The sequence below is a fragment of the Phlebotomus papatasi genome, chromosome 3 (genome assembly GCF_024763615.1).
Source record: "Phlebotomus papatasi isolate M1 chromosome 3, Ppap_2.1, whole genome shotgun sequence".
Lineage (NCBI taxonomy): Eukaryota > Metazoa > Arthropoda > Insecta > Diptera > Psychodidae > Phlebotomus > Phlebotomus papatasi.
The window spans coordinates 41357075-41384856 of record NC_077224.1 but is presented as its reverse complement, the minus strand read 5'-3'; the positions used below and the strand labels follow the sequence as shown (position 1 = coordinate 41384856).

The window sequence follows — 27782 nt, the reverse complement described above, 5'->3', positions numbered from 1 at the left end:
TTCAATTATCACATGAAAAGGTGCGTGGGGAAAAAGCAATTGTTAATAAATTTAAATAAATTGTACTTTATTCCTTCTTGCATTACACTTGAGAAGTCAATTGAGATGGTTTACATTTACAGTATGTGTTATACAAGGAATCATCTTTTGCACATAAATCTAATCTTCTTAACAACATTACAGTTTAGTTACATTTTTTACACTTAAAAAGGGATATAGAGCCATTTGTATGCCATCTAAAAATAATAATTAATGTACATTAGTCTCAATCACAATTAACACGATATTTTTTTTTGGAGGGAAACAGGAGACAAAGGAGGGTTTGGGCAAAGAGATTAATTCTAATTATTGCTAACAAGAATGTAATAAGTGGCAAATTGTCACTGTAATTTGCTGTATGGTGTGTATAAATTGAATGAAAGTGGGAGAGGATGGGTCAGGGAGCTGGGGGATTGTCGGACGACAGAGTTTCACTTGCCGTCGGACATTCAGTGACCCCGTGGAGGGATTAAATGGCCATTAGGCGGGTGGAGAGTGTTGCTGAGGAGGCCAATAAAGTAGAGCCGAGATGGGGCCTCAGAAGGAAGATGGGGGTCGGGGATCGAAGGGTGGCGGGGAGTAGGGCCAGTAGGGTGGCGGTGGGAAGAGATGCGTGGACGGTGTGGGTACTCCAGGTTTCACACCGCCCGACGCTTGTGAATAGACACTTGGTCCGAGATCCGTGGCTCCTCCGGGCATCCCATACTTCCCATATCCTGCCGCTGTTGCTGCTGAGATCATCCCTGATGCATCTGCACCTTGAGCCTGAGCCTGACATGCTGCCATGAGTCCGTGGAAGTCAAATTTGTACGCATACCTCTTACCATGCACCTTGGTCATAATGTTCTTGTCGTAGTAGTACCTAAAAATATCCCAGGAAATCCGCAAAAGAGAAATAATTCATCACTCAATCAAAACTTTCCCGTGATGGTTTCAAGAAATCTCTCAGCACTGATTCACACAATCTTTCGCTCCATCTTCACCTCTTTCACACGTGACTCATCGTCAATCAATGCTTGCGATGGTCAGAGCAATCTCTTCTCCAGCACACTTTATGCGTAAGTGGCTGGAATTCAGCTGGACAAACTACATTCCATGCAAAGTTACAAAAGGGAAGATGCGAGAGCGCGCGATTTAGTAAGCGGATCTTCATGAATGAATCGTCGTCTCAGTCAGCAAAAACCGTAATCTTTTTTTTTGCAATGTTCAAACATTCTTCATCGCAATGGCATTTCTACAAGAAATTTGCAGGTAACAGAAAACACTATCATCATTTGATGACAATTTTCAATTAATTCTATTTATTTAAAATTTAAATTTTATATACTTAATATTTAAGTCTCGATTGTGAATTATCACTAGAAGCAATATCCAAATATTTTTTAGAGTCAAAAAACAAGGTAAGGTAAGGGAAATATGTATCAGCCAGTTAAGAAAAATGCTCCATAATTTGCTTAAAATAAAAGCTCTAAACCAATTTTTGGCATTTTTAAATATGCCAATTGGAACTCTAGTATTTCATTTATCTATATCTCATCTCTATTTGATTTCTTGATATTTAGAGAAATTTGTAAAAAACTGGTAAAATTGCAACCATGCACTGTACGTATTGCATCGGCCATATGAATTCAGACGAAGAAGATATCGGCCAAGAGTCGAGCAGGTATCGGCCAATAAATAAGAGCCTTTAAAAGTGATACAAATTTAAAGACTTTTGTTATCAAATTTCTAATCCAATCCTGGAGCTCGAACTTAAAGACAAGAAATCCAGTTTCGGCTTGATTCACGATCCTCTCCAAACTTAATTTATTCTTTTTCCTACAGGCTTATTTGTCCTACTTTTTCCTACAGTACTACAGGCTGACCAGTGATTTTCCTTTTGTTTGTCTTCCGGAAAGTTTGTCATTCAGGGTCATTCTGGGCACTCTATTTTGCAGACGTTTTCGGGATGATTCACCTGCCGTCATGGCATCCAGTGCATTTTTCAATCCTTCCCCTGAATATTGAAGTTTCTTAGACACCCTTGAAGGTGTTTAACATTGATAAAATGCAAAATTCACACTGCAGAAATTCTTTTTCACAACAAAACATAACCGGCATAACATCTACTGCTCGCGAAAATGACATCGAAATGCGATGAAAAATGGCCGAGATGGCCGATGAGATCTGTACTTGGAACAAAACGTACTTCTGCTCAATTAATAAATTAATTCTGATTATGCATAGCGGAGACAATTAAAAAAAGTGTTCTGATACTAAAAGTAGAATAATTGAGTAGTATTTTCTTGATTCAGGCAGATTCGTAAATCATTTAAATAAGGTATAATTCCTTATTTTGTGTCTCTGAAATTCTATTATAAAGTCATAAGAATTTGAGAAATGGCTTATTTTTGACTAAGACACCGATACAGTGATTCAATAAATTGGATGAATAATTATATTTACTTAAAAATTCGACGAAAAACTTAATACAGAACATTACATACGAACAAATAATTGGTAAAACGTAGTTAGTAATTTTTAAATATTCATTTTATCTTGGTGGTCGATATCTTCTGCAAGCTGGCCGATACAAGGTACATGGTCGATATATACTTCTCTTACCTTATAGATTATTAAATGTACCTTCTTAAAAACTTATTTATTTCCTCCTCTTTTCAGAGATTGGAAATGTCGTAAGAGGAGGAAATAGAGAAGTTTTTTTTTTTAAAAAAAAGTTCTGTATTCCGTGTTTCTTAATTCCAAATTATCCAAGAAAAAAACTAGAATACAATTCGTTTGGGAATGATTTAACAGTATTTTCGTAAATCGATGAAATGTCCTCTTAGGAATTCACTAAAAACATATTCAAAAATCACATGGCGTGTATTTTAAGCAATTCTTCCAAAACTGATTTTGGACCTTAGGAGAGAGATAGGGAAAAATGAAGGGCATATATTAATGATGTGAAAGACGACTTATGGTGGGGGTGGGGTGACGCGAAGATCCCAAATCTCTATCTCTAACCGTTTGGCCTCTAGCACTGGTAACAGCCAAACGGACAGACGGATAAGATAGATAAAATTAAGTTTCATTGCTGAAGCCTTTCGGAAAAGAATGAAATGTAACTGAATTATTTTATAGAAATACAGTGATCTCGGAATAGATGTCCAGTGTTTTTGAACAATTTCCCTTCCTTTAGGTGCTTAACTTCCCATTTTAAGCTGAATTGTAAATTATCAAAAAATACATTATTCATCATCGCTTTGACCACTAAAAACTTTGGAAATGTGTAAACCGACCATTTGCTTCTCAAATAATATAACTTCACAATAGGATGTTAATTGTACGTATTTGACCATTCTGAGCCACTTTTTCAAATTTGTCAAGAAACTTTTGGTCGACGAAAAATGATCAACTTTTTATATGAAATGAAATTAAATATTTTTTTTGAAATACATAAATAACATCTATGGATTACAAGCCACACATTTGCAAAAAGAAAAATTGTAATAAGTTATTTTTTTCAATCATTTCTCAAATATAGATTTGTCAAGAAACTTTTGGCCGATACTGTATCTAAAATGGAAATAATCTTACCATTCACAAGTAGAGTTTGAAAAATTCTAAGATTTATTCGAAAAGCCAAAAAAAGATATTCCAGATATTCTTAATCCTTGATAAATCCGCAAGGTGGTTTCTGTTCGAATTTCGAAGTGCTCAAGTGACAAAATGTGTTGGTCTTTACTTTGTTACACAGAAAAGCAGAGAGCAACGACGCTTGCTGCATATGTCCGATTATTTAATCGCTGAGTAATTCTTTTGCGAACTTTTTAGTCTGATGCTGCATAAATTTCCACATCTTGTGCGAAAATTTAGTGTGAAAATTCGAAACTCAATTTAATATCTTCGAACATAAACGACTTTTTATGCAAATAGAGTTCCATTTATCTTTTATCAAAGACACTACTGGAGAATCAAACTCTACTTGTGTTTGCACCTAATGCATTTGTGGGGGATAGTGGGGCACATTTGAATTATGGTACCTTTGAAATTGGACCTTTTCCGTTTTTAAAACGAATTGAGGCATATTATAATATAGTTTAGCTTCACAATTAGTTTTTCCAGTTCCATTTAAAAATTGGAGAAAAATGCTCAATTTTCAGGTTGTCCCAATTCAAAGGTGCCCCACCTTCCCCTAATAATGCATAAGTGCATTGTAAAGTAAGTCAATAAAATAAATTACCGAAATTCTTTTTTTCCAAATACTTTACAGTGTATTAGAAATATTATAAAATCTTTACGATATTTGCTGACTGAGCCGTCCATAAAAATAGACTTTTTTTTAATGTGTGTAGAGATTTTTAACCACCAACGACGAAAATGCAAAGTATACTCACCGAAGAGCCCGACTCAGTTTATCGTAGTTCATATTGGGTTTTGCTTTTCGTTCGCCCCAGCGACGAGCCACCTCGTCCGGATCTGTGAGTTTGAACTCCCCATTCGTTCCCTCCCATGTTATGCAACCGGAATTCGACGAATCAGCGAGGAGCTCCAGAAGAAACTGCCACAATTGGATCTGGCCGGAACCTTGCGCCACCAATCTGTGTGATGCCGCATTCAGCAACTGATATGGATCTGGGTTTTTTGGAAGAAGTTAACAACAAACATTTTAAAGTCTCACCAGAAAGGTATAAAGAAGAAACAAGAAAGTTGCAAGAGAATGGCGCGAATGGTGTTCACTTGACTTTTGCTTCGACTTGAGCAACTAAATTGTGTGTCAACATTTGAAACTTTTTTGCTGCTCATAAAGTATGAATTCTCGCCAAAATATTTGGATATTTCAGCTGTTCTACTTGAGACAATTTTCCTAGAAAACACGTCACGCATCATGAAGAAAAACACCATGAAAAATACGTAATTTATCCCGGTCTTGGAACTTTTTCCTCCAATATTAAAAAAAAACGTTTGTTAGAATGATGATTAACCCACATTAATCGAGAGGAAGTGATTACTGTTCAGTAAGTATAATGTTCTGCAATTGAGAAAAAATCGCAAATCACTTTGGTATGAATCACTTGGGGCACAATTTGGGGGCCACATGTTTTACTTAAAATTTATTAAGCTCGGTTGATTTTCCTTGCTTTACACACAAAAAAAATATAATTTAGTTGAAGAGTGAGGGATGAAAAAGTCTGGCTAAGTAAGAAATGACAAAAAATTTAATGATTTTTTTGTCTTAAAACTAAAGTGATTTTATTTAGGGAATTCCGTAATAAACTAAGATGATTCAATGACAAAATGTAATGTATACCTATTCATAATTCTAAGAAAATCACTCTATTTTTTAAATCATTTATTACATTTTACGAGTCTTGAAAAATTGGCAATATTTGTATAATAATGTAACTGTCCGATACCTATTTAAATTCAGTTACTCATTCAAAATATATTAAAATTTTTAATTAACATTTTAAGTTGAGCAATTGTTTTCTATTGAGAGGTCTTGATCTTAAGGGGGTTCCCCTGGAGGCTAAAGACGAGCTGTTTTTCGCGATTTTTTTGAAGACGAAGATACCATCTATCTTCTAGAAAACTCCATGTTCATTATACATATCTAAAGTACCTAAATACATTTTTTCGAAAATATTTATTAAAAAATGAAATACTAATCACTTCGACAGAGTGCCTCGTCACAGAACTCCCTAATTGGCGGAAAATCTGCTAATCGTAATTCTTGTCTAAGAAAAGCAACTAAAAAATCAATTCTAATAGGGTAACGTGTGGTATTTCTGGACAAGGTGCTTTTCGGGACATAATATGGGTATTTTGGGACACATCAAAAATCCTATATAAATATTTGTTTTCTAATTATTTTTAAGTTCTATATAAAATACTAAGCTCTTTACGTATCAGATAAACATAAAACTTCTGAAATTTTTTAAAGCGCGAAATACGCGTGAATTGTGAGTGTCACATTTCACCTTTTACAAAACCTTCAGTGTGGTCAATTTTACAGATGTCAAGACAAATAGTGCTTAGTTTTCTTCGATTTAAGTCACTTTAAAAGTGAAATTTAAACAAAATTTTTATGAAAGAGTGAAGTTTAGAACTTCTACTTGAAGGTAAATAATCAGGCTCGGTGAAATTTATTTGCATAATAGCGACTTTTGTCTGTCCCGAAATACCCAAATGTCCCGAAATATACCACTCTTACTTCTTTACATATTATGCTACAGTAGACTCTCGCAAATTCGGCTCTTTTAAGATCGGGCTACTTTTTAATTCGGGCAGCGGTTACATTTGAAAAAAAATTGTTGTCATTTTTCAAGTTTGATTATGATTATCAAATGAATCAAATGTGCTCAAATTTGGCATGGTTTGTCTTAGCTTTGATGTGATTTTGCATTATTGAGGGATTTTCATGCAATTTGCGTTATATATGAGTGTGTAAACTCAATATCTATATGCACATGAATAAAAACTCGTTGCATTTCAAAAAGTTTGTCGCCCGAATTTCTGTCTAATACGGCTGACATTTCGGTCCCATATGCCCGAATTTGAGAGAGTCTACTGTATTTTGTATAAAAAATTATGCATTTTTAACATTTTTTAATAAGAATCTTATTCTGGATAGCATAAGGAATATAAACATTTGTATCAACAAAGAAAAAAAATTTGAAAAGTCGTTAACCTGTTTGAAACTTGAAAGTGCTAAAGGCTAAAAAGTGTCCCGAAATACCACACGTTACCCTAAGTGTATATGATATTTAAACCAAGAAAACTCATAGAAAGTCTTGAAATTGTAACTTATTTTCAGGATTTTTAAAAAAAACACCCATTTTTGGGATAAATTTTAGCTTAAACTTCCCATAAAAGATAGAAAAATAGGTTTGCAACAATTCTTCAAAATTAAATAGAAGAGTATTTGTTTCTGAAGAGAATAAGCCTTCATTAATTTATTAATTAAAATGAAAAGTTTTTCATTTTCTTACAAAAGCGTAGGGAATTTGCTTCAACATGGACATAAATTTCTCTAGTGTGTAGAAGCCATAAAGCTTTGAATGTTTGCCCGAACGATTGTAAATCTGCTATCTGCTTTGCGTTCCTTTGCTTATGTCTCTGTACCTTCGGAAATAACTTCTAATTGACTTTTAAAATTTTTATGGTATATTCTTAGATAGATGAACTATCTACAATAATATAAAAAAATATAAACCTCTTTTGACTTTGTAATTAGGGGAACTCCCTTAGAGCATTATTCACCAGAAAATGTTTTCGCCTATTTTTGGTTAAATTATGTAAAAACATGTTAAGAATAAGAATTGCAAATTTTAAACGCGCTTTTCCTCGAAAATACTTTTTCGGGCTAATTTTATGCCTTCTCCTAGATATAACCTCTTAACAAAAATATAATTAAAAAAAATTAAAGTAAAGATATTGCTTTTATCTACTATGTTTCATTTGCCTTTTTTAATTTTGAGTTTTAGCAGTTTTTGTTTTATTTTAATCTTTTATGAAAGATATTTTATTAATACAAGTCAATTTCAAAAAATAAAATAAAAACTTTTTAAGAATGTCACGGTTTTTAAAATGTTCTTTTTATCAAATAATTAAGTAGAGTATTAACTTTAAAATCGTTGAAAATTGCAAGAAGAAAATTATTCTTATACAAATGTTGAAGAATAAATGAACAATATCAGACGTTCTATTTTTTTTTAAATACTCCTCGAGTTTACAAATTATTATAACCCTTATATTTCTTAAATTATACAAAAATTGAGCTAAAATTATAAATTTGAATTTGACTTTATGGAAAAAAATTGAAGCAATTTTGAAATATAGTAGAGTTATGAAAGTAAATATTAAATATTTCAATATTAAGCAACAAATATTAAATATTAAATTAAAATAGTGATTCTCTGTTTATAAATTTCAAACTATAAGCATATTTACAGTTCAGTTTTCAACTAGATTTCAACTCAAAAAAGAAATTAGGGGAAACGGCGCTACCTTCGGTTGACTCAACTTTCAAACAACTCATTTTTTCAATATTTTATTCATTAATTTGATCTTTTGAAATATTATATTTTAAAAGTTAGTCCAATGCCTCAAATTTCTTGAAAAGAGTCATGAGTCAAATCCATTAATAAATATAGAAAAAAAATTGAATTGTCCTAAGCTTGAGTCGTTCGAAGGTAGCGCGCTTCTCTCTACAGTCATTGCTTTAAAATGTCCAAATAATAAAAGAAATTTGGCTATATTGTAGCAGACGTTTGAAACTCAAAATAATAATGATTAAGAGAATTTGGAGCAAAATGTGATCAGCTGTAAATTTGTAAATTGCTTATCTTCTAATAAGAAAACACGACCAAGGCATAAAATTTTTACCATATATATAGATTGCATTCATGAAACTACTTAAACTTGTCCAAAGTTTTAAGTATTTCGAGGAAAATTTATAAAAAATAAAAAAAATATTTATATTTAAGGTCAGCTTTTAAAAAAAATCTTAATTGTCTTTACTTATTTACTTAATAATTTAATTAAGATCAACTCATAATTAAACAATTCTTCATTCAAGGATTTTCCGAAGAGTTTGTCCACTACAAATTCCCTTCCATAATTTTTCTACTCATGAAATGACCAATCGGAGTAAAATGTATCGGAAGGCCTATTTGTCTTCAGTTAGGGGGTGGTGGGGCTATTTTCTGCTGTGGGTTTACGTTTACATTGATTTTTATCGCAAATTTTTAATGGAAACTGGGCCTTATATTATTTTATTTATTTTCACAATTGTTTTGTAGAGCTAAATTACATTACGTTAAAGCCCAGTTTCCTGTAGAAATATGTAAAAAAATTGTACATCAATGTAGCCCGACAGCTCAAAGTAGCCCTACATTCCCTTATCCTTTTCCTGCTTTGTCTAAACCCAGAGATAAGAATTTCAAGCTTATGGAAAATGACTTTAAAAATATACTTTTCATTAAGATAGAGAAAAATTGTCTTTGTAGACAAATAAATTTCCAATACAAAAATTGATTATAGTTGGAAATTTTCATCACAAAATTATTTATCAAAAGCAACTTTCTTTTCGAGATATAGGTAAGGGGTGTTCAGGAAAAATAAAGAACTTTAAATTTTTTATAAAATTGATTAACAACCTCTCACTCAGGTCTTCCGGAAGTCCGTGAAAAAAAAAACAAAATAAGCAAAGATAAAATTAAAATACAAAAACACGATAGATTTAGCTCACATCAAAATCTAAAGTACGAGCCACGATACTTATGTTATTTTAGCAATCATTTGCTTTAGGTATAAGACCTTTAATTTTCTATTTAAACAGTAATTTGATCTTTGATCCGTTGTCAAATGCAAAGCCTCTTTCTTCTTCCAGCATGATCATCCTCTTGCAAGAATGACTTTCAAAAACCAGTAATTTTAACATATTGCAACATAACTAACATTTTTAAAATTGTAGTTTATTTTGAGTTTGTTTTTAAATAATAGTTTTAAAAATATTTTTTTATAAGATTATTTACATCGCATTCAGTGGAATCACTGCATAATGTTTAAAAAAAAAATAGAATTCAAAAGCATTTTTAAACTTAAATTACCATTATAAATCATGGGCATTCCACTAGTTCGCGGATGATGATGATGCTGAACCCGGACAGCAAATCTTCGAGCAACATTGAGGTCTTCTGAAAGGCGCCACATAACGCCAACATCTAAACCGACACTACTCATTTCATAATCTCTAGACCACACACTAAGGTTACTAAAGTTCACTTGCAAAAAGAACTGCAGGTATTTTCCAAGAAAAACAGACGAAATCACACGGATAAAATTTTCACTTGGCGAAAGAAATATGCGTCCCTTCGACCGTACAGTCCATCGAGAAGTGACTGGAAAATTGTGTGAAAAGTCAGGAAGAAGCCATGAAAGAGATTGTGAGCAAAGAGAGGACAAGGTGTTATGGCAGGGAGAGTAATCTATGGTCCAAAGTGAAACAATCCACCACGAATCCTCGTTTCAACACTCACCCATGAAATACATTTGGTGATATTTATTTAGAAGCATCCCCCTGTCCATAATCCATCCCTGAAGCGACGCCCCGTCGTTACATTTCATTTATTTCCATTTCCCGCCTTTTCTGTACAAACACCGCTCTGGTGAGAGCGAGAGCATCCCCAAAAACACTGTTGAGAGATCAAGGGTGGGAAAATGAGTACCCAGGATTAGTGCATTATTAAAGTCATTATCATATTTACACAATAACTCATTTCCACCAGATTTTTCCTCATCATCCCACACGGGAGAATTTTCTGGTAAAGAAGAACTGGGTATTATAGTTATCGGATAGAAAACTATTGTGAAAGTTGATTCACCGTGAAATTTACTGAATTAATTAACTGGTAAAAGAAGTGTGATATTTTCTCCCCACTTCTTTCCTTCCTTCCTTCCTCTGATCTAATAACTTTTCCTTCCTGAATCTTGACGACTTTTTGCTCTTCTCTTTTCCACTTTTCACACTTCTCAGGGCTTTTATTTCTTTCCAAAGCTCCTCCTTCGACAATAGATCCCAGAGGTGTATTCAGTAAATAGGAAAGTTAAAAAGTAGAGCTTTAAAAACAAAACCTATTTTAGACAAACTGCAGCAAATTGGAAAAATCGATTTGCATGAGATTCCATTTGCAATGAGATCCATTTGCGTGCATTGATGGTTGTTCATAACTTATTAACTTTTCCTTTGTCACACTCTTAGAAAAAAATAGTTCGTACAAGCTCATATGCAGTTATTAGAACTATAAAATATAGTAGGGGAGACTGGGGCACATGTAACCATTTTCGATAGATGCGAATTTGAGGTGATTTTCCAAGGACACCGTGATTTTTTGGAAAATCTTTCTTAGCTCATGTTTTACCCTTGGGTATAGGCAATACATCGAAGGTAATGCGGATGCTGGAAAACAATTGAGTTTTCCATAAAAATAAAATTTGTGTCACTGTGCATTTTTCTCTTTTCACAAAATACCTGGGGTAGAAGTAAACACTTTCTGGGGAGGATGTAAACACCCTTTTTTCCACCCTTGAAATTAACTTTGCACCACTTTCGATTATTTTAATTACTTAAGAGATATATAAAAACTGTATATTTTTCAAAAAATCACGACACTTTTTACAAAGATTAATTAAAATAGCAAAAAAACTAAAAGCATGCATATCAAAGACATTTTTCAATGGATTTTCCCCATATTTTGACATCATGTGACTTTTTATTGAACACAGTGCCACCAATTTTTTTCGTAATCTATGAATTATAGATATTTCGCATGAAGGTCAATTTCCCGCTCTTTTACCTACTCATTTTGTGAAATTGAAATTGCCTGATTACATCTACCCCAAATGCTGTTTTCTGACCAATTATTAATTCTTTTGAAATAATGAGAATATCAATTTCTCTAGTAAATGCATAAATATAATCCTAAAAAATGTAGGAAAGAACTGCTATTGCTACATTTCGATTATTTTACACAGTTTTTAATTTCCAGTTGGAAATCCAAATGACCAAAATAATTGAAATATCAACATTTTCGGGAAAAATGATTTTTATTTATAAAGTATTAGGATTATGTTGACCAATTCATCTGTGGACATACATCCCCATGGTATCTATGAATGCTTATGGGTTTTATCCTCTGGAGTCTTAAAATTAATGAAAAAATCACAGTGTTTACAACTACCCCTGTTTACTACTACCCCAGTTCCCCCTAAGTATAGACCCAACTATATATTTAGGTTGGCTAACTAAATGAAATAGTTGACCTCAATTAGTTGAAGTATCCTTTTCATTTAGTTATCACAACTAAATCAAAATAGTAACGGGTACTATAACATATTAGTTCCAATAACTAAATAACCGGGGTTATTGGCTGTAATAACTATATCATATTAGTTGTGATTACTATATATAGCATTTATTGTGATGCCTATATCTTATTAGTTATGAAGATTAATTCGTAATAATTGTTTTTTTTAAAGAATTTTTAAAATTATTTTATGCTATTCATATTCCTTTTCCATTTTCTTATACAAATTCATGCATAAGACCATAAGCATCCAACTGAAGTTTGCTGGTAAAATGATGCAGAATATCACTCTACGGCGGATACTCTATGTCCATATAATTCATAATATTTTTATTTATAGTTTTTATTTAATTTATGAATTTTAGAAAATATTCAACTGAGATTCGCACTGATTACACAAAAAAATTTGGCATATAAAGCATAAAGTCCCCTTAAGATAGTGGGACTTGAAAGAAGCGACATCCTTTCACATGCGCTTCTTCCGTAAGACTGAAGCACGGTGGCTGCTTGAAACTCGAAAAAGCTTCAACACATAAGTAAAAAACCACTCTTTACTATTGCAAAAGTTGTCAGAACTTTATGAAAATATAGGCCCATTTATTTATATTAGTTGTGAGAACTAAATAGAAATAGTGATCAATATTAGTTGAGCTATCGATTTCATTTAATTAACACAAGCAAATATAATTGTATGAAACCATTATGAGATTAATTGTTGCAACTTATCCACGGAAATATTGCCTTATGGTCTTACTACTAATAAAATTATTATGAGAAAAATGTTTTAAGATTTTAAGAACTATTTTAAATAGATTTGATAATAATCGCCCTATCAACTAATTTTCATTAGTAATCATGTCTAAACTTTTCTAAGAGTGCAAGAATATTTTAACAGTGTCCGCTCTCTAATCCGGATCGGCGTAATCCGGATGAGTTACCGATGGTTACATTTAAAATACTTTTGAGGTCATGTATGCATGTGTGTTCAGCAATAAATATGAATTGCATAGCTCAGAGGCAAAATTGAACATATCCTATGGCTAAAGCATAGGATATGCTCAATTTTGCCTCTGTTTTTGTTTAATAAATTAAGTATAATAGCATAGAATTCTCTAATTATTTGTTTTAATTGTTATTTAAAACTTTTATTCTAATTCTACAAAAAAACTTGTATTATATTTTCGAGACGTTGAACAAATTCAAAAAATCCATCCGGATAACGAAGCGGACACCTGTCATATTGTCTCCCAATCATTCAAATAACGAATCAGGCACTGTATTTATGATTTAAAATTTATGGTTTAAAATTTTGAATTTGCTTCTTAAGGTAGCTATACCAAATTTCGGTATAGTTGTATATAAGCGCAAAAATCTTATGTTTGAAATGTAATATTTTTTATAGTCTGTGTTTGTGTTTTCTCTAAAATTATTCTTAATACAATTTAAAATGAGTAAAACACAGAGATGGCTTTGCGTAATATTTCGGTCACTTTGATTCTCATAGTTCTTTGCGCTTCCGGTATTCTTCCAAAGTCTTTTTCGCATCATCTGATTTGTAGAAACTGTTTTTTTTTTATTTCTTGCATTGTTTAATATTTAGAGTGTGAAAAATTAGAAATTTTTGAAAATTTGAGAACAAAAGAAGTGACCGAAATTGAAAACTGGCCGAAATTTGGTACAGTCACTCTACTATTCAGTTTAACCCTTTAAGGACGATTGGAACACCGGTGTTCCATAAAAAAAATAATTTTTCCTGGTGGAAATGGAATCTAGGATATTTTTTGCAAGTCTTTAGCTATTTGCTATGTAGTAAATATTTAAGCTCAAAAATGGCGAATTTTTAAATTATCAAATTCATAATTGATTTTATTTATTTTTTGTACTTTCAGTTTTTTTTTAAGCAAAACCCTTTTGGCAATAAAAACTACAATACTCACACGTAATATTTTTCATTAAAGCGAAAAATATTATTCATTGGTATTGTCAGAAAAATTACTTAAATTTTTGGGCTATTTTTGTCCCCGTCGTTCATAGAAGCACAAAATACACTGAATCAGACTCTGTTGGACTTTCCAAGGTTAGATGTAAGACTTATCATTGATTATGTTTATCAATTTAAATTTTATTGTTGATTTTCAGTCCGTAAAAAGTGTCTCGTCGTTAAAGGGTTACCCAAAGTAATACTCAATCTGTTGAAGCCAAAAATGACGTCCTTAAATTTAGTAGGGGAGACCGGGGTACCTATAGCCAGGGGTAGAATTAGTCAGTGGATTAACTACACTATTTCATGTAGCCAAAATCCTAATGCTACTTATGAAACATAAAAACATTAGACAAACCTTATCATTTTTTTCACAAATCACGCGCGAAAAAAAAGCTTCATTTGTTGGCTAATTCTACCCCGGTCTCCCCTAATACGTTTCTCTATCTGTCGGCTGCGGGACCAAACACCAAACGGTTAGGGATATTGACTTTGGATTGTTGTTTAGACTTCTTGTTATCTTCCCATATTCCGAATTCGAATCCTCTCTTATTTTATTTTACAAAGTGAAAAAAAAACTTTATATGCTCCTCTTCATGAAGATTAAAATTTATGGTTCATTAAAATTTAAAAATAGGCTTAAAATAGTTAAAATTTAAATAAGCCTTGATATCTTTTAAAATTTTCGGATTTTCAATTTTTTAGAGAGGATTTTCAAGATCTATTTATTGACAAATTCAAATTATTCAAAAATATATCGGAAATTGTTATGATGATCACGGTTAAAAATACATTTTTACTTCCGATACGGTCCTGTTTTTTTTTCAACTCTATTCATTTCGCATGTGGCACAAACATCCCGCTGTGAAGCACGGAAAAAGGATATTCCCATTTCGATGGCAGTTGAAAGTGCACGGCATTATATGGTAATAATATTGTTATGAGTGTAATACCACTCTTGCCACCATCCATTGACATGGATCAGGAAGACAAGTCACGGAGTCAAGTGGGGGACAGTGTGACAAACATATTTATTAACACAAACCCAAAATCGTCCCTCCAGCCCTAAATTTTGATTCATTTCGCACAAAGGGTGTGTGCTTCGGGGATTTATTTGGACGCCACAGCAGGATGTCCCACAAATTCCCAACCACCATCCCCTATCAATTTCCATATTATTCAATTTGGGAGACAATTCTTCTTGCGAAGGTGGATTTCCTATCTTACGGGGGAAGTTTTACTGCAAGGAAGGACATCCTGGGTGGTTCTTCCTCTAATTAATTTATTGGGCACACTCGAAGGTACAGCTTCTGTGCCTTTATTGTTGCTAAATCTCCTAGCAGTTGTTTCTTGCAGCATCCCTGCAGGAACTGAGATGAGATAATCCCATGATCAGTTGGACAATTTAGAAGCTTCATTTGGAAGTCAAATACATTACTGTTGGATCTATAGTTATTTCTTTTTCGAATTTTCCCTTCGACCGTCCATCCTGGAGCGGAAAATCTCACTAGTTGATGGTGATTCTTTTCATTCCCCCAGCCCCTATTTGATTGAATTGTGTGAAAATGTGAAACGATTTAAGGTGGTTATCGACAGATTACATTTAGGACAACATAAATTTCACCGTCGGCAACCAAAAGACCATTTGGTTTTCACACACGCGTCTCGCAATTGGAAAAGGGTCAAAACAATCTAATGTGGGTGATTTAGTAGGAATCGACAGTCCCTTTTGTTCCCATCCATCTCGCCTCTGTGGACCTTTCCTATCAGTCGAAGGTCAAATGTAAGCCAAATGACCATTTAAGGCTCTAACTCTTATTGATTTAATGAACTGCAATCGTTGATCTATCTCTTCATCCCTCTCCCGTTTTTTCCTCTAGCTCTTTTTCTAGGACAAAGGGAGAAATTGAGTTGAAACGGAAACGGATTTCTTACATTTCACTCTTCTTTTCTTTTTTCCACCCTCATCTTGCCAACTGTTTCCCTCCGGAATCTCATGATTATGTAATTCGGGTGTGAAACGTCGAGGCGATTTATCAAGATTACAAACATTGTGAATCTCCCATTGAGAGAGGTGTTATAAGAGATGGAGTAATTTTCTATATATATTATGTACTTCACATTTATTAACAATTTTACTTTCGTTGAAATTTAAGAATTTCTGATAAAAAGTCATTAATTTTCAAATATTTTAGTGTTGAAAATATTAAGCTTCTCCAGTATTTTAATAAATTAGCCAGTAAAAAAAGCGTTCCAGGCTTTCCGAAATGCTCGAACTCATGACTTAGATGCTATTCCTCTATATTACTTTTTCAACATTTGCGCAACTGGTTTAAACCATCGATTAATAAATTACTCAAAAGATCGACCAAAATGGCTTTACATGGAGTAATACAACTGATTTTTTTACAAAAAGGAATTATCGGTTATAAATTGGTTCATTACCGGTTCATAACCGATTGGAATTAGTTTAGGTTTGTTTAGAATTTCAAGACCTTTCCAATAAGCCTAAACATGGTACCATTCGGTTAAGAAATACGCTCTTTAGAGCATTTTTTTTTAACATTCGACGTTGAAAACCCGTTATAAGGAATGATTCATTAGGATTATCGTATAGAAGGACCCCTGGGGCCCTGGGTAATATCTAAAATATATCCAAAAATGAAAATTAAACAATGAAACATTAAATGTTCATCTAAGATGTTTGCAGATAAAATGAAAACCCAAGAAGCAAAATAGCTGCCTTATAGAACCAAGTATTAGACAAGTCTTTTAGTGCACTTTTAAAAGACTTAAAGTGAGAATTTTCTGTTGAAATACCTATAGAAGCCATTAAGATCTTTAAGAGTGCGCCACTTTACTTATAGTGATCTCAGTGATGAAACCAAGAACATTATAAGCAAATAAAAAGATTTTTGGTACTATAATGCCTTACTTAGGGAATTCTACAAGACTATATTAAGAAAAAATTGCTTCTTGGGAAATTCTTCATTTTCCCTTTGACGAAACATATTGCTTGAAAATTTCACTGATTTTTAAGTGGGATGTTACAGCCTGCATTAGAAAGAATATTGACGCAACCACTACTTATTCGAAGTAAACACATCCCTTCCTATTCATTGAAATATTTTTCAGTCTGGTTCAATGATTTTTTGTACAAATTATACGCAATCAAAAATTTCATTTGCTGGCTAAGTCTGCTCCGGTTTCCCCTAATATGCCCAGTCAGTACCGAACAGTACAATTTTGAGTTTTGCAGATGAAACTTAATTTTTTAATGCTTATTTTTACATTGTCAAAAATTGTTTAAAATTTATTCAAATTATTTTAGATGTATAACGGTTTATTACCGATTAAATTAATTCACAAAATCATAAATCGATTCCGAACTAGAAAATTGTTAAGAAATGAGTATCTTGGAATGTATTTGACATTAGCATTTGCCTATGTACAAATGAAAAGAGATAATCGAGAAAAATAAACCAATTACGAGTACTTGATCAATTCATTGACCGATTGAGACTGACGTAGCCAAATGAGAAATTTCAAGGCCTATCCCAAAAATTGAAAAAGGAGCCCTCCAAAGTGCTTGACTTTTGACCTTCAATAACTCAAAATGACAATTTTTCCGATCGTAGATGTATATGGACGAAATGTTCACATAGACTAACTCTAAAACATATCCGGAAATAAAAATAAAACGATAGAACCGTTTTCGAAATAAACCAAAAAACATGTTTTGGAGAAAAAGAAGAAAACATCATTCGAGATAATGTCCACTTATTGTGGGAGGGGGTCGGGGTCATCGAAGACCGGAACTCGATATCTCTTATCGTTTGACCTCTAGTTCGGGAACAAACTTAAAGTACAGTAAAAAAATAATTTACGAAAAAATCCTTCAAATATGAAGAGCGATGAAGCCAGGTTCGAAATTTCAATATTTTTCCAAAAAAATCCAAATTTAACGAAATCGGTTAAAAAATAAGCCATCCAAAGTGATTGTTGATCTTCAATAATTCAAATGGCGATTTTTCCCGCGGTTATAGAAAGTATGAACAAAATGTTCGCCTAGGTCACATTCAAATCAAATTCGAAAATTAAAGAAATCTATAGTAGGGGAGACTGGGGCAAAAAGTCACAAAACGGATATTTTATTTTTTTTACAAGCTGAGCGCTTCAAAAATTTCTAATTAGCGCAGTTTTATAGGAAATTTACCGCTCTACAACTTTGTGAAAGTAATTTTCCTCTCTTTTGTAATGAAATACGTTTATCGAGCCGATTTTTAAAAGGTAATTTTGTGGCCATTCTCAAAAATGCTGGGGCAAATAGTACCACATATTGGGTATTATCATATTTTGATTCGCTTCATTACAGGCTTGAGCAAATTTGAAAAAATACATAGAGGACATATTTTCATAGAAAATTTATTCATCTACACCTTTGTAAAACACCGTTTTCTCTGTGAGAAAAGTGAGAAAACGAGAAAAGCGCTTTTCAATCTATATTTTAGAAAAAACACACAAAAGACTGCAAATCGTGTGACCGATGCAAACAACAAGCGGCGAGACATGATAATGACGTTTCTTTTCGCCGTAAGACATCAGAAATTGCTTCGCTTTTTTATTACTTTTTGCTCTTGCTCTATACCAAGTGGCAATTTTTAATAAAAGGATTTCTGGAGAAAAGAACCTTTGTGAAATTCTAAAATAGATAGCGGATTCGTATTCAAAAAATCCAAATTGTTTAGAAAATATTCACCAGTGCATCAATTTTGGGAAATAAGTAGGTAATAATTGTTATCTTCTGCAAGGAAAATATTTCATATATATGGCTAAAAATTTCGATATTTTTTATTTTCTAAATTCCTTGTTCGAATTCTAAAAAAAACTTACGACATTGAAGAAGGTCTATGGAGGCTATCTATAGAAAAAAAATTAAGCCGCTATCGTTTTTACCTTGGAAGATATTGAATTTTGAATTTTTCGATTTGTGACTTTTTGCCCCAGTCTCCCCTACCGTCTCCTAAATAAAGCAAAAACATGGTTTAGGCGGAAAAAACAAAGAGAAATTGTATGGAGATAATTGTTTTTTATTAGGGGTCACCGAAGACCGGAAGTTGGTATTGGTATCTTTTGCCGTTAAGCTCCAGAGCGGAATTTGGAGAAAAAGCGGATTATTCACTTGAGTTAGACTTCGTATAACGTGAATTTTTTTTAAGTTTTCCTAGGAGACACACATTTCTATTAAATATTAGTTAGGGAGAGGTGGGGCTACTTTGAGCTGTGGGGCTACATTGTTATACGATTTCTTCGCATGTTTCTAAAGGAAACTGGGTTTTAACATGATGTAATTTGGATAGACAAAATAATTGCGTATCTAAATAAAATAATTGTAAGGACCAGCTTCATTTAGAAATAGGCGAAAAAGTAGTATAACAATCTAGCCCCACAGCTCAAAGTAGCCCCACCTCCCCCTAGCTTATTATGAATTATTGATAATAATTATGCGATAATCATGTGTGAGTCTCTTAGAAAAAGTAAAAGAAATTCACATTATTCGAAGGCATGAATGTTCGTAGGGAGAGTGCTTTCCCCTAAGTGTTGCATTTACGATTTACAAAGCTTTTAATATTCAAATGAAAGCGAAATAGCATTGTACACTGAGAAAGAAAGAGGGTGCGATTAACCTTTTTTCCTCGTAACTTTAACACTTTTTAGATGTAAAAATATATCAAATTTTTTAACGTTAATTTTACACCTTTTTAAGTGTAGAATTAACATGAAAAAGGGTAACTTTAACTCATAATATACCTAAAAAGCATAATATTTACACCGATTTCGGATCAATAATGCAGTTTAAAATTATCATCATTCTCTCAGTGTAGATATATATTGTTGTTTTTAAGATTATTGTGATCTTTTTTTTTCAAGAATCAACAAGCTAAAGATTTGTTACTACTTAAGTAGAGCAGTAATTTTGAGTAGATATGTTTTGAAAAACATATCTCAATTATTTCCATGGAAAAAACACTTAAGATTACAAGTCTTTTTGCTTACCGAAAGTTTCAAAGAAAAACAGATACGATAGCGGGTGATACAAGCGACGATTTAGCAATATTTTTGGCTAAACCCTGCTTGACTTGAATCCTACGCAGTGTCTTCATCTTGATCACATTTTCCAAGAAATCTTGGCTATTGAATTTTAATTTGTCGCTCTAAAAATTGCAGACTTTTGATTTACAATTTTTGTTAAATTAAATTCTTTTTCTTTAAGTGCGACATCGAAACTTACAAAAACTCTTTTTAGTTAGATAGCGACGGCAAACAAGCAGCTCTCTTTTTCATGAATGGAAAATATCATACTTAATTTTATGAAAATCAAATGTTGGTGAATGAAAAACTTCCTAAACAGCTGTTGAGTGATTTAAATCTTCTCTGTAAATTATTCTATTTTTAAATTCAATGACTAAAAGCTTTAATAAGCCACAAAACTTTTTGAGAAATCTGGCAGAAATTCAGAGAATAGAAATCTAGCACTAAAAAGTGTTATTTGCAGATCAATAGCCAGAAAACGGAGTCATAGCAAGACCTTGACTTTGTCCAAGTGATTCATACCCTTACAATTATTTGTGCAAAACATATGGGGTACTCACCTGGATCTTCATCGCTGAGCAATGGGCTCTGTGATCTCCCAGTGGAGCTTTGGATGAGATGAGCAATGTGCTTGGCCAGGAGATTTCCTCCCAGCTTAGAGCCAGCACATACCCAGAAATCAGCCCTTGTGAGACTCACTAACTCCTGTCCAGTTGTGGGAAAACGCACTGTTTGAGGTGGTGGATCAATCTGGAATTCCCTGGTTGTCCATTCCAGCCAGGATTCGATGTGCTGTGCATTCCATTCGGCGGGATCTTGAGGAAAGACAGAATCTTTGAGAAACTTTCTGCATGAGGGTTTTGCTTGAAGTAAATAACCTCCTGGGACAAGAACCATGGGATTTTTTGGGGTATCCTCAGCATTTTCACCATCTTCATTATTTCCACTTTCACTAATATTTTTGTAAGATTCATTTTCCGTGTCATTTTGCATTTTTCCACAAGATTTTACCACCATCTGATAAATCACAGATTTTTCGCGCCATTATCCGCTTTTTGGCGGCACAAGCACTCAATAAAACCACCTCAAAAGCCAGACCACAAGATCACCTCAGAATCACCCTGAAAACAACTGAGAGTCTTTCGTCATCACTTCCGGTGAGAAGATGGAGAAGATATTAGATTTTTTGGCCACCTTGTCCAGTGATCGCACAGAGACTGAAGTGATCAATTGAGACGCGAAAAGCGTTTCAATAGAAATCCAAAGGCGCTCCACGTCCCTGATGAATGTGGCTTGAATCTCTTGGGGGATATGGTAGGGGTTTTCCCAGTAATTTCACAATCATCTCTCTCTAGCCTTCTTTTGTCAATCTCTTTTCTCTTTCGCATCAATATTCGCCAAATTCGCGATCGCAGCTCTGCAGAGCGCGATCGTGCGTGGATGAATCACCTTGTCGTGGGTTCTGCTACCAAATGGTTAAGAGGGCTATTTTGTCTCATTGCAACTGCTCTAGTGGATGGAACATGTGCAAGAAGATTACTTGATTACTCACTCGCTTACCAGAAGAAAAAGCTTCTCTGTTCCTCCGTTCTATCTAAAAGATGATCAACAATTACTCATTCGATCAATTTGCAGAAAATCCACAAAAAGTCTCATGCGTGATATGAATATTTTAATAACTCATTGGCCAATGCCAATTGATAGACAATCACACTGCAAGACAATGCAGAGTGCTCGAGATGATAAAAAATATACCAGATGCTCTGTATGAAATAATTTTGAGTAATATTTTTTTCCGCGAAAACGAATCATAAAATGAGTCACTTAACCTAAAAGAAGTGAAAATCTCTTACCTCATTTGAAAATATTTGTTACAGAAGAGTTAAAGCATTTCATTGGAATAAATTCACTTAATTGAAAAAGGAAAGTGTTTTGCAATTTCACTAAAACATGATATGAGAAATTTATAAGGATATTTGTAAGGAAAAGGCGCGAAACTTGAAAACGCACTTCGTTCCGTGTACAAGAAACTCACAGCATTCTTTTATCCAAGATGCTGTGAGTTTAGAGGTGAGAGCAGCGCAGGCGTGCCGGTAAAAGCGCGAACTTATGAAAAGCCTACTTGAAAGGCTTGAAAGGTTTACTTTTCTAAAATAGTTATCAAAGTAGTGGATCCTTTGCTGCAAGCAGATCATATAGACAAGATTAATTACTGAGGCTTGGCAGCTTTTTCTAGTGCAAGTGCAGTACCTAATACGCGTCAGTTAATCGGCCCTATCGTACTCTTATTGCTTCCTTTTGGATTGTAAACGAAATTATCAGATCAACCATCTTTTTCCGAAGGATCACTTTCCTATAAAGAACTAAAATAAATATCTCGATATTGAGTATCGTGTCAATCCCTTTAGGAAATTTCACAAGCACCGTGCGACCATATGTGAATGGATCATCTACGGTGCATGATATTCCGACTACAGGAAGAGCATGACACGCCGAGTTCTGTTTCGAACTCGAAGTAGGGGAAAGTGTCCATGCTTGATACCATTGGAGGCTTCGTAATGACTAAATTTTCTATGTTTCACAATATATATGTAACTCATCGCAACCATATTTTAAAAACTATGGGAAAGTGGTCAGTTTTTAAAATATATTGCGGAGTCACGTTTATTGAGAAACATAGGAAAAATTTAGTCATTACGAAGCTTCCAATGATATCAAGCATGGGCACTTTCCCCTAATCCTCAATACTTTTACTAAGAAATAAGGTTTAAATTTGTAAATGGGCGACGGAGCTGTTTTCCGGGTGAAGCAGGCAAGCTTTCTACGCAACAGTAAAGTTTTTGCGAAGAAAGAAATATATACATGGTCCTAAAGCCATAATCAGTTTCCGAATCGAGCCGATAGCAAAAGTAATAATCCAGATCTGGATATCTATCTTCAATGGTTGGTGATTTCGATTGATTTTGTCACAGTACTTACTCATAAGTACTGTAAAATAAGTACTGTATAATATCAGTTTAAGTATCTTTATTTTCACGTATAATTTTGAATTCTTACTGATATTATAATAAGTCTTAAAACTTAAGCCATAATGAGAAGCAAAAAACATTTTGTGCTATACCAAATTGATAAAATAATTTTATCATGTACAAATTTTCTGCATTTGGAGTTTTCATTTTTTCACATTATTCTTCCTCATCTAAAGTTCTGACTACGAATACTTTTTGCAAAATATCTCCTAGATTCTATGGAGATTCATGGAAATTCTATTTAAAAAAAAAACTTTTGACTTAGTCCACAACAACCATTCGAAATGTTTTCCTCTAAATAAAAATCAATTATTGAGACTATGTTTTTTTTGGGGGGAGAGTATTTCGATTGGGTGATGATCTGATGCTGAAGGGTTGTTCAGATGGATGTATCTACTTAGCAGTACCAACACCAAGTACAATTCCAGCCGCAAAGGCACCGAGGAAGATGTGAAAATCATTCAACCTGCATCCATTTTCGTCACCAATCAGAGCTGAGTACCATTTTTTGGTCTTCTTCTGCTGTTTCTTCAGTAAATCCTCAGCCTGATCGAGTTTGCGATCGAGGTATCGTTCAGCCTAGAAAATATTCATGTTTTTTCCATTTGAAAATTGTAACCTTTTGCGTGATCTCAATTCAATGTCAGAAACAAACTTTCTGCTTCACTAGACATAGGCAGAAAAAAGATAAAATTATTTTTATTTTATTGAAACAGAAAGTTTATTTCATGAGAAACACAAAACACAAATTCGAAAATATATATATCCTAGCTATAAGTGCCCAATTTGAGCTGATTTAGAACCCAAGTCCAACAAGAAAACCACCGATAAAACCAACTGCTGCGTATTTCTGGGTTCGGTAGATTTCTGCTGCCTACAAGAATACTCAGGATGAGAGTTTCGTCCTGAAGGGGCATTAACTCCAGGAATAGAGATACTTACTTTATCAACCCATCTGGGTCCTTCTCCAGTAACTGTCTCTTCAACTTTGTCCGCCAATTTGTCTACTTTGGCATTCACTTTATTCCAGTTCACTTTGATATAACCCTGCTCATTGGCTATCTGCAGGAGGATGATACTACCACCCACTGCAACTGCCACCAATCTGCCCACACGGACAGTCACAAATCCCGTGAGCCTAGAAGAAAATAGTCATGTGATGAATAAAAACGTCTAAGTTAATCCAAGTGGAAACAAAAACAGGGTGCATCAGAATGATCAGAATGGTATCTTTCAAAACAAAATCTGTAGCAGATTCAGCTGAACGTTGATTATAGTGTACCTCGAAAAGCTAAATTATCGGCTTTCAAGGTTGTATTCATTCCAGTTATGAAGTTGTAGGTAGTTATAAGGTACCTTCAGAAATCGAGTTAGGAACGTATCCGTTCATGAAGAACTAAGAGTTGAGAAGCTACTAGTCATGTCTAGAAAGGCTATGCAAGCTTATTGTAAGAATAAATAGAGCTCGAGGCAGGCCTGGAGAATGTGGCCAAAGCAAATTCAGAATCTTGAATTAGGATCGTTTTTAAATCAATCCCGAAGATCTGTCTGAAGTTGTGGAGAATCAACAGACCATGGTTGCTCACCTGAGTATCCTATATTCACGGCCGCGACTCCGATAATAAACCTCGAGGCCAAAGAAAGGAGTACCGTAAGTTTCAACCATTTGGTCGTAAAACCCAAAAAGGATCAAATTCAATTATCACATTCTAATGAAATCCGGTAAAAATGACGATAAAAATATTTGTTTGGTGATTGCGAGCCCCTGGAAAGTGGCCTACGGATTTGAAGCCGCCTTCAACTCCGAACTTGATATACTTCCACTTAAATTCATATGGGATTATTTTGCAAAAGAAAAACAAACAGATCATTAAAATCGGTTAATAAACATTAAAGGTAGAGTCCGGTTCATTTGGATATATTAAGGGTCGGGGTACAGTAGGTTGGGGCAGAGACGGATGGGACCCATCGTCAGAAAGATTTTATTTCAGATATAATATATACTAAATTTTTATCAAAACCGCTGCAGAAACACCAAAAATGCAGTCCGATCAAGACATTTTTGGTTATAGCTCGGGTCAGGGAACATGGAGGGAGAAGTGCGATCCACCATTGGAAAGGTCTCGACCTCAGCTACAACATACTAAAATTTAAAGAAAAAGCATCGTCTAGTTTTCGAAATATTCGAGATCGATTAAGTGAAAATCGATTTTTCGATTAATCGGACCTTCAATTAAATCGGATTAAGTTAGCGTGTCATGGAGTTTGTAGTACTCCACGAGAGCTTTCCAAAACACAAAAATTTTTCCAAATCCGATAATTAGAACCGGAGAAATGACCATTTAAAAATTCAGTTTTTGATACCCTCTAGCTCGGGTCGGAGGGGGTTAAATTTGGTATCGATGGAAAGTTCTTAGGCCCAGCTATAACATACTAAAATTTGAGCCCGATCGATGCCATTAGAGGCTGAATTATTGAAAAAACAAATTCTGGGGGTGTTTCAAAATGGCGGAAAGGCGGTGAGGGGATGGGTCTGACATCACCAGCTTCTAGCCACTTATCGATATTTAACCTTTGCCGAAAACCGCTTGTGGATATCTCTTATAAGTGGTTATACGACGGACGGGACGGACGGACGGACGGGACAGGACGGGACGTCCACGAAAATCGTTTTTTGGCGCATATGATTTTCGTGATCTATGGGTGTCAAAACGTGTAAATCCAAAATTTAGGCCCGATCTAACGAGGTCGGATTTCACCTGTGACCACAAAAGCTGCGATTGTAAAGAATCTCAGCTAAAAGTCGACTTGCCATCACGTTACCCAGTTTTTGTCACCATCAGAAGGAAGGCTTTCCCTTCAACAAAATCTGAGGGGAAGACACAGATTGAGTCTGGTCTACTCCGGAGATTTGTCAAATGGTTTAATAGAATGGTATAAATGCTTTTACGAGACTTTTGCATTGCCTTGGCTTTTTGTGACCATGGAGATGTCACATGGCTAGGCCTCCTTTTCTTTTCCATTTACATTAATGACCTGGCTATAACTTTTGAATAGTCCAAATTTACAGCTTCGGTGATCCCAATTCACCTGATACTTGTTTTACCGCGGCAGATGCGACTTATTCTTAAAATGGTCTTACAATGGACCTCATACAATCAACTTCTGAACCCGGGAAAATTACAGGCGTTGTTGATTGTCGGTGGGAGACAACGTTCTGCTTCTGCTCCTGCTCCCTTTTACTGTAATGTAAAGGTTACACCTTACGCCCTTAAGGCTGAGAATTTTGGAATAATTTTCAATGATTCTTTCGCTTGGGACGTTCATATCTCCTATAGATAAGCAAATAGTTAACTTTTCCCTCTATAGCCTTAGAAGGCATCAGTGTAAATCCAGGACAACGAAGCTGGAATGCAAAATATATTTATTTAAATTGAGGATTTTTCTGGGTAGTTATAATACATGTAATTCAGAATTGAATAATTTTAGTAAGTTTATTAATCTCGATTCTCATACGATGTTTCGAAAATGGTATGTCTCCTTCTTCGAGTAAACAAAGTGTTTTTGGCAGAATATTTGATAAAATTTCAATATTGAATTTTTAAATAAATGATACAATAGGAATGAACCACCCTGTCGGTCTAATATACATTTGTGATTCATTATCAAGTCAGCTTACCATCCGGAAGCAGCTCCGATGACAATTTGCTTTGTGGCTGACCCCTTAGAGATGTCTCCGAAGAAACGCTCAAGAGCTCCATTATCCTTCCCAGACATTTTTGTGATTTTCGTGTTGGCCAAGTTCTTGTGGTGTTTGGGATCGTTCATCGAATTTGGCCTCTGGAATGACAGTAAAAGACACTGACACTTTTTTCTTCTTTTTTCCAACCACGCCTCGTGGGAATCTTCCTGGTCTATCTTGTGGCTCTAATTGAAATCTACAAAATCTACTCTAATGAAATATATAAACAAAACCCCCTCAGATTATGCAACAGAGAAGATTATTGGTAAAATTTATTACTTTAAAAATTCTTTCAGAAAAACTACGATTTATTATCAAAAATTCTCTTATTAAATTTTCTCGTAAACCACAATACTTAGCACAAAGTCTATTATTACACAATGAAGAAGAATAACCAATGTATTGCTCACGGGTATTTATAATCAAAAGATATGATAAATTGTGAAGAAATTTACCAAAATATATACGAAATTGCGACCTTTCGATTTTTTGCGTCTTGCTGTCACTTTGCAGCTGATGGTTGAGTTGAGATAACTCCGCAGGGTTGGGTTGGAATTTGTTTTTCATCAATGTTTTCTATCTCAGTCTCTTAACTTTGAATTTATGTCGTTAATAAAAGGTAATGGGAAAGTTAAAATAATTTGACACACTAAAAATTTTTATATGATAGATAGGGAATGGAACCTTAAAAAATAAATGAGGATCTATGTCTATTCTGTTTCATTTAAAGTTTATGTGGTTGCTTAAATTTCTTTATTTATCAGAATGCCAACTTTATTCTCATGTAATTGTTTATATATAACTTACCTGGACGACCTGGACTAATACTTTATAACAGAGGTGTGCAAGAACCGTTGAAACCGAATAAACGTCAAAATAAGTTTGTTCTGGTAGCGTTTTTACCATTGACGTACATGTTTCATTTGACGTTTATTCGGTTTCAACGATTCTTGCACGCCTCTGCTTTATAATACTCTTTATTTTTTGTTCAGAAAAATTGAATGGAAAAATTTTGCAAATTAGTAGGAATCTACTGTTTCCTAGAT

At 34.0% G+C, this 27782-nt stretch overlaps 3 protein-coding genes across 7 annotated transcripts in view; all 3 read right to left on the bottom strand.

The window, feature by feature from the left end:
• Positions 1-27782, bottom strand: part of LOC129805729 (peroxiredoxin 1-like) — a 345084-nt gene that overhangs the window by 36206 nt on the left and 281096 nt on the right. The gene's annotated exons all lie outside the window — the stretch shown is intronic.
• Positions 43-22005, bottom strand: LOC129805717 (DNA-binding protein D-ETS-6-like). Its single transcript, XM_055853819.1, has 5 exons — positions 21819-22005; positions 20844-21559; positions 20526-20780; positions 4419-4656; positions 43-901 (listed from the first exon to the last, which is right to left on the bottom strand). Exons 2-5 carry the CDS (start codon positions 20980-20982, stop codon positions 577-579), a joined length of 957 nt encoding a protein of 318 aa, XP_055709794.1. The 5' UTR covers positions 20983-21559; positions 21819-22005; the 3' UTR covers positions 43-576.
• LOC129805720 (FUN14 domain-containing protein 1A-like) lies at positions 22978-27382 on the bottom strand. Of its 5 annotated transcripts, none has more exons than XM_055853827.1 (4): positions 27192-27382; positions 26674-26834; positions 23937-24132; positions 22978-23573 (listed from the first exon to the last, which is right to left on the bottom strand). In XM_055853827.1, the coding sequence occupies exons 2-4, from the start codon at positions 26820-26822 to the stop codon at positions 23388-23390; spliced, it is 531 nt and encodes a 176-aa protein (XP_055709802.1). In that variant the 5' UTR covers positions 26823-26834; positions 27192-27382; the 3' UTR covers positions 22978-23387. The 5 variants fall into 5 exon arrangements, with proteins under 5 accessions (XP_055709802.1, XP_055709798.1, XP_055709801.1 ...); XM_055853823.1 differs by having other exon boundaries at positions 27016-27246; XM_055853826.1 differs by having other exon boundaries at positions 27114-27246.

Coding starts and splice junctions, on each gene's coding strand:
- LOC129805717 (XM_055853819.1), bottom strand. CDS start 20,982: ATGGTGGTAAAATCTTGTGGAAAAATGCAAAATGACACGGAAAATGAA. Junction 20,781..20,843: donor CATGGTTCTTGTCCCAGGAG/GTTATTTACTTC, acceptor TCTTTCCTCAAG/ATCCCGCCGAATGGAATGCA. Junction 4,657..20,525: donor GCTCAGCGATGAAGATCCAG/GTGAGTACCCCA, acceptor CAAAAAACCCAG/ATCCATATCAGTTGCTGAAT.
- LOC129805720 (XM_055853827.1), bottom strand. CDS start 26,822: ATGAACGATCCCAAACACCACAAGAACTTGGCCAACACGAAAATCACA. Junction 24,133..26,673: donor ATCGGAGCTGCTTCCGGATG/GTAAGCTGACTT, acceptor ATTTTCTTCTAG/GCTCACGGGATTTGTGACTG. Junction 23,574..23,936: donor GACCCAGATGGGTTGATAAA/GTAAGTATCTCT, acceptor AATATTTTCTAG/GCTGAACGATACCTCGATCG.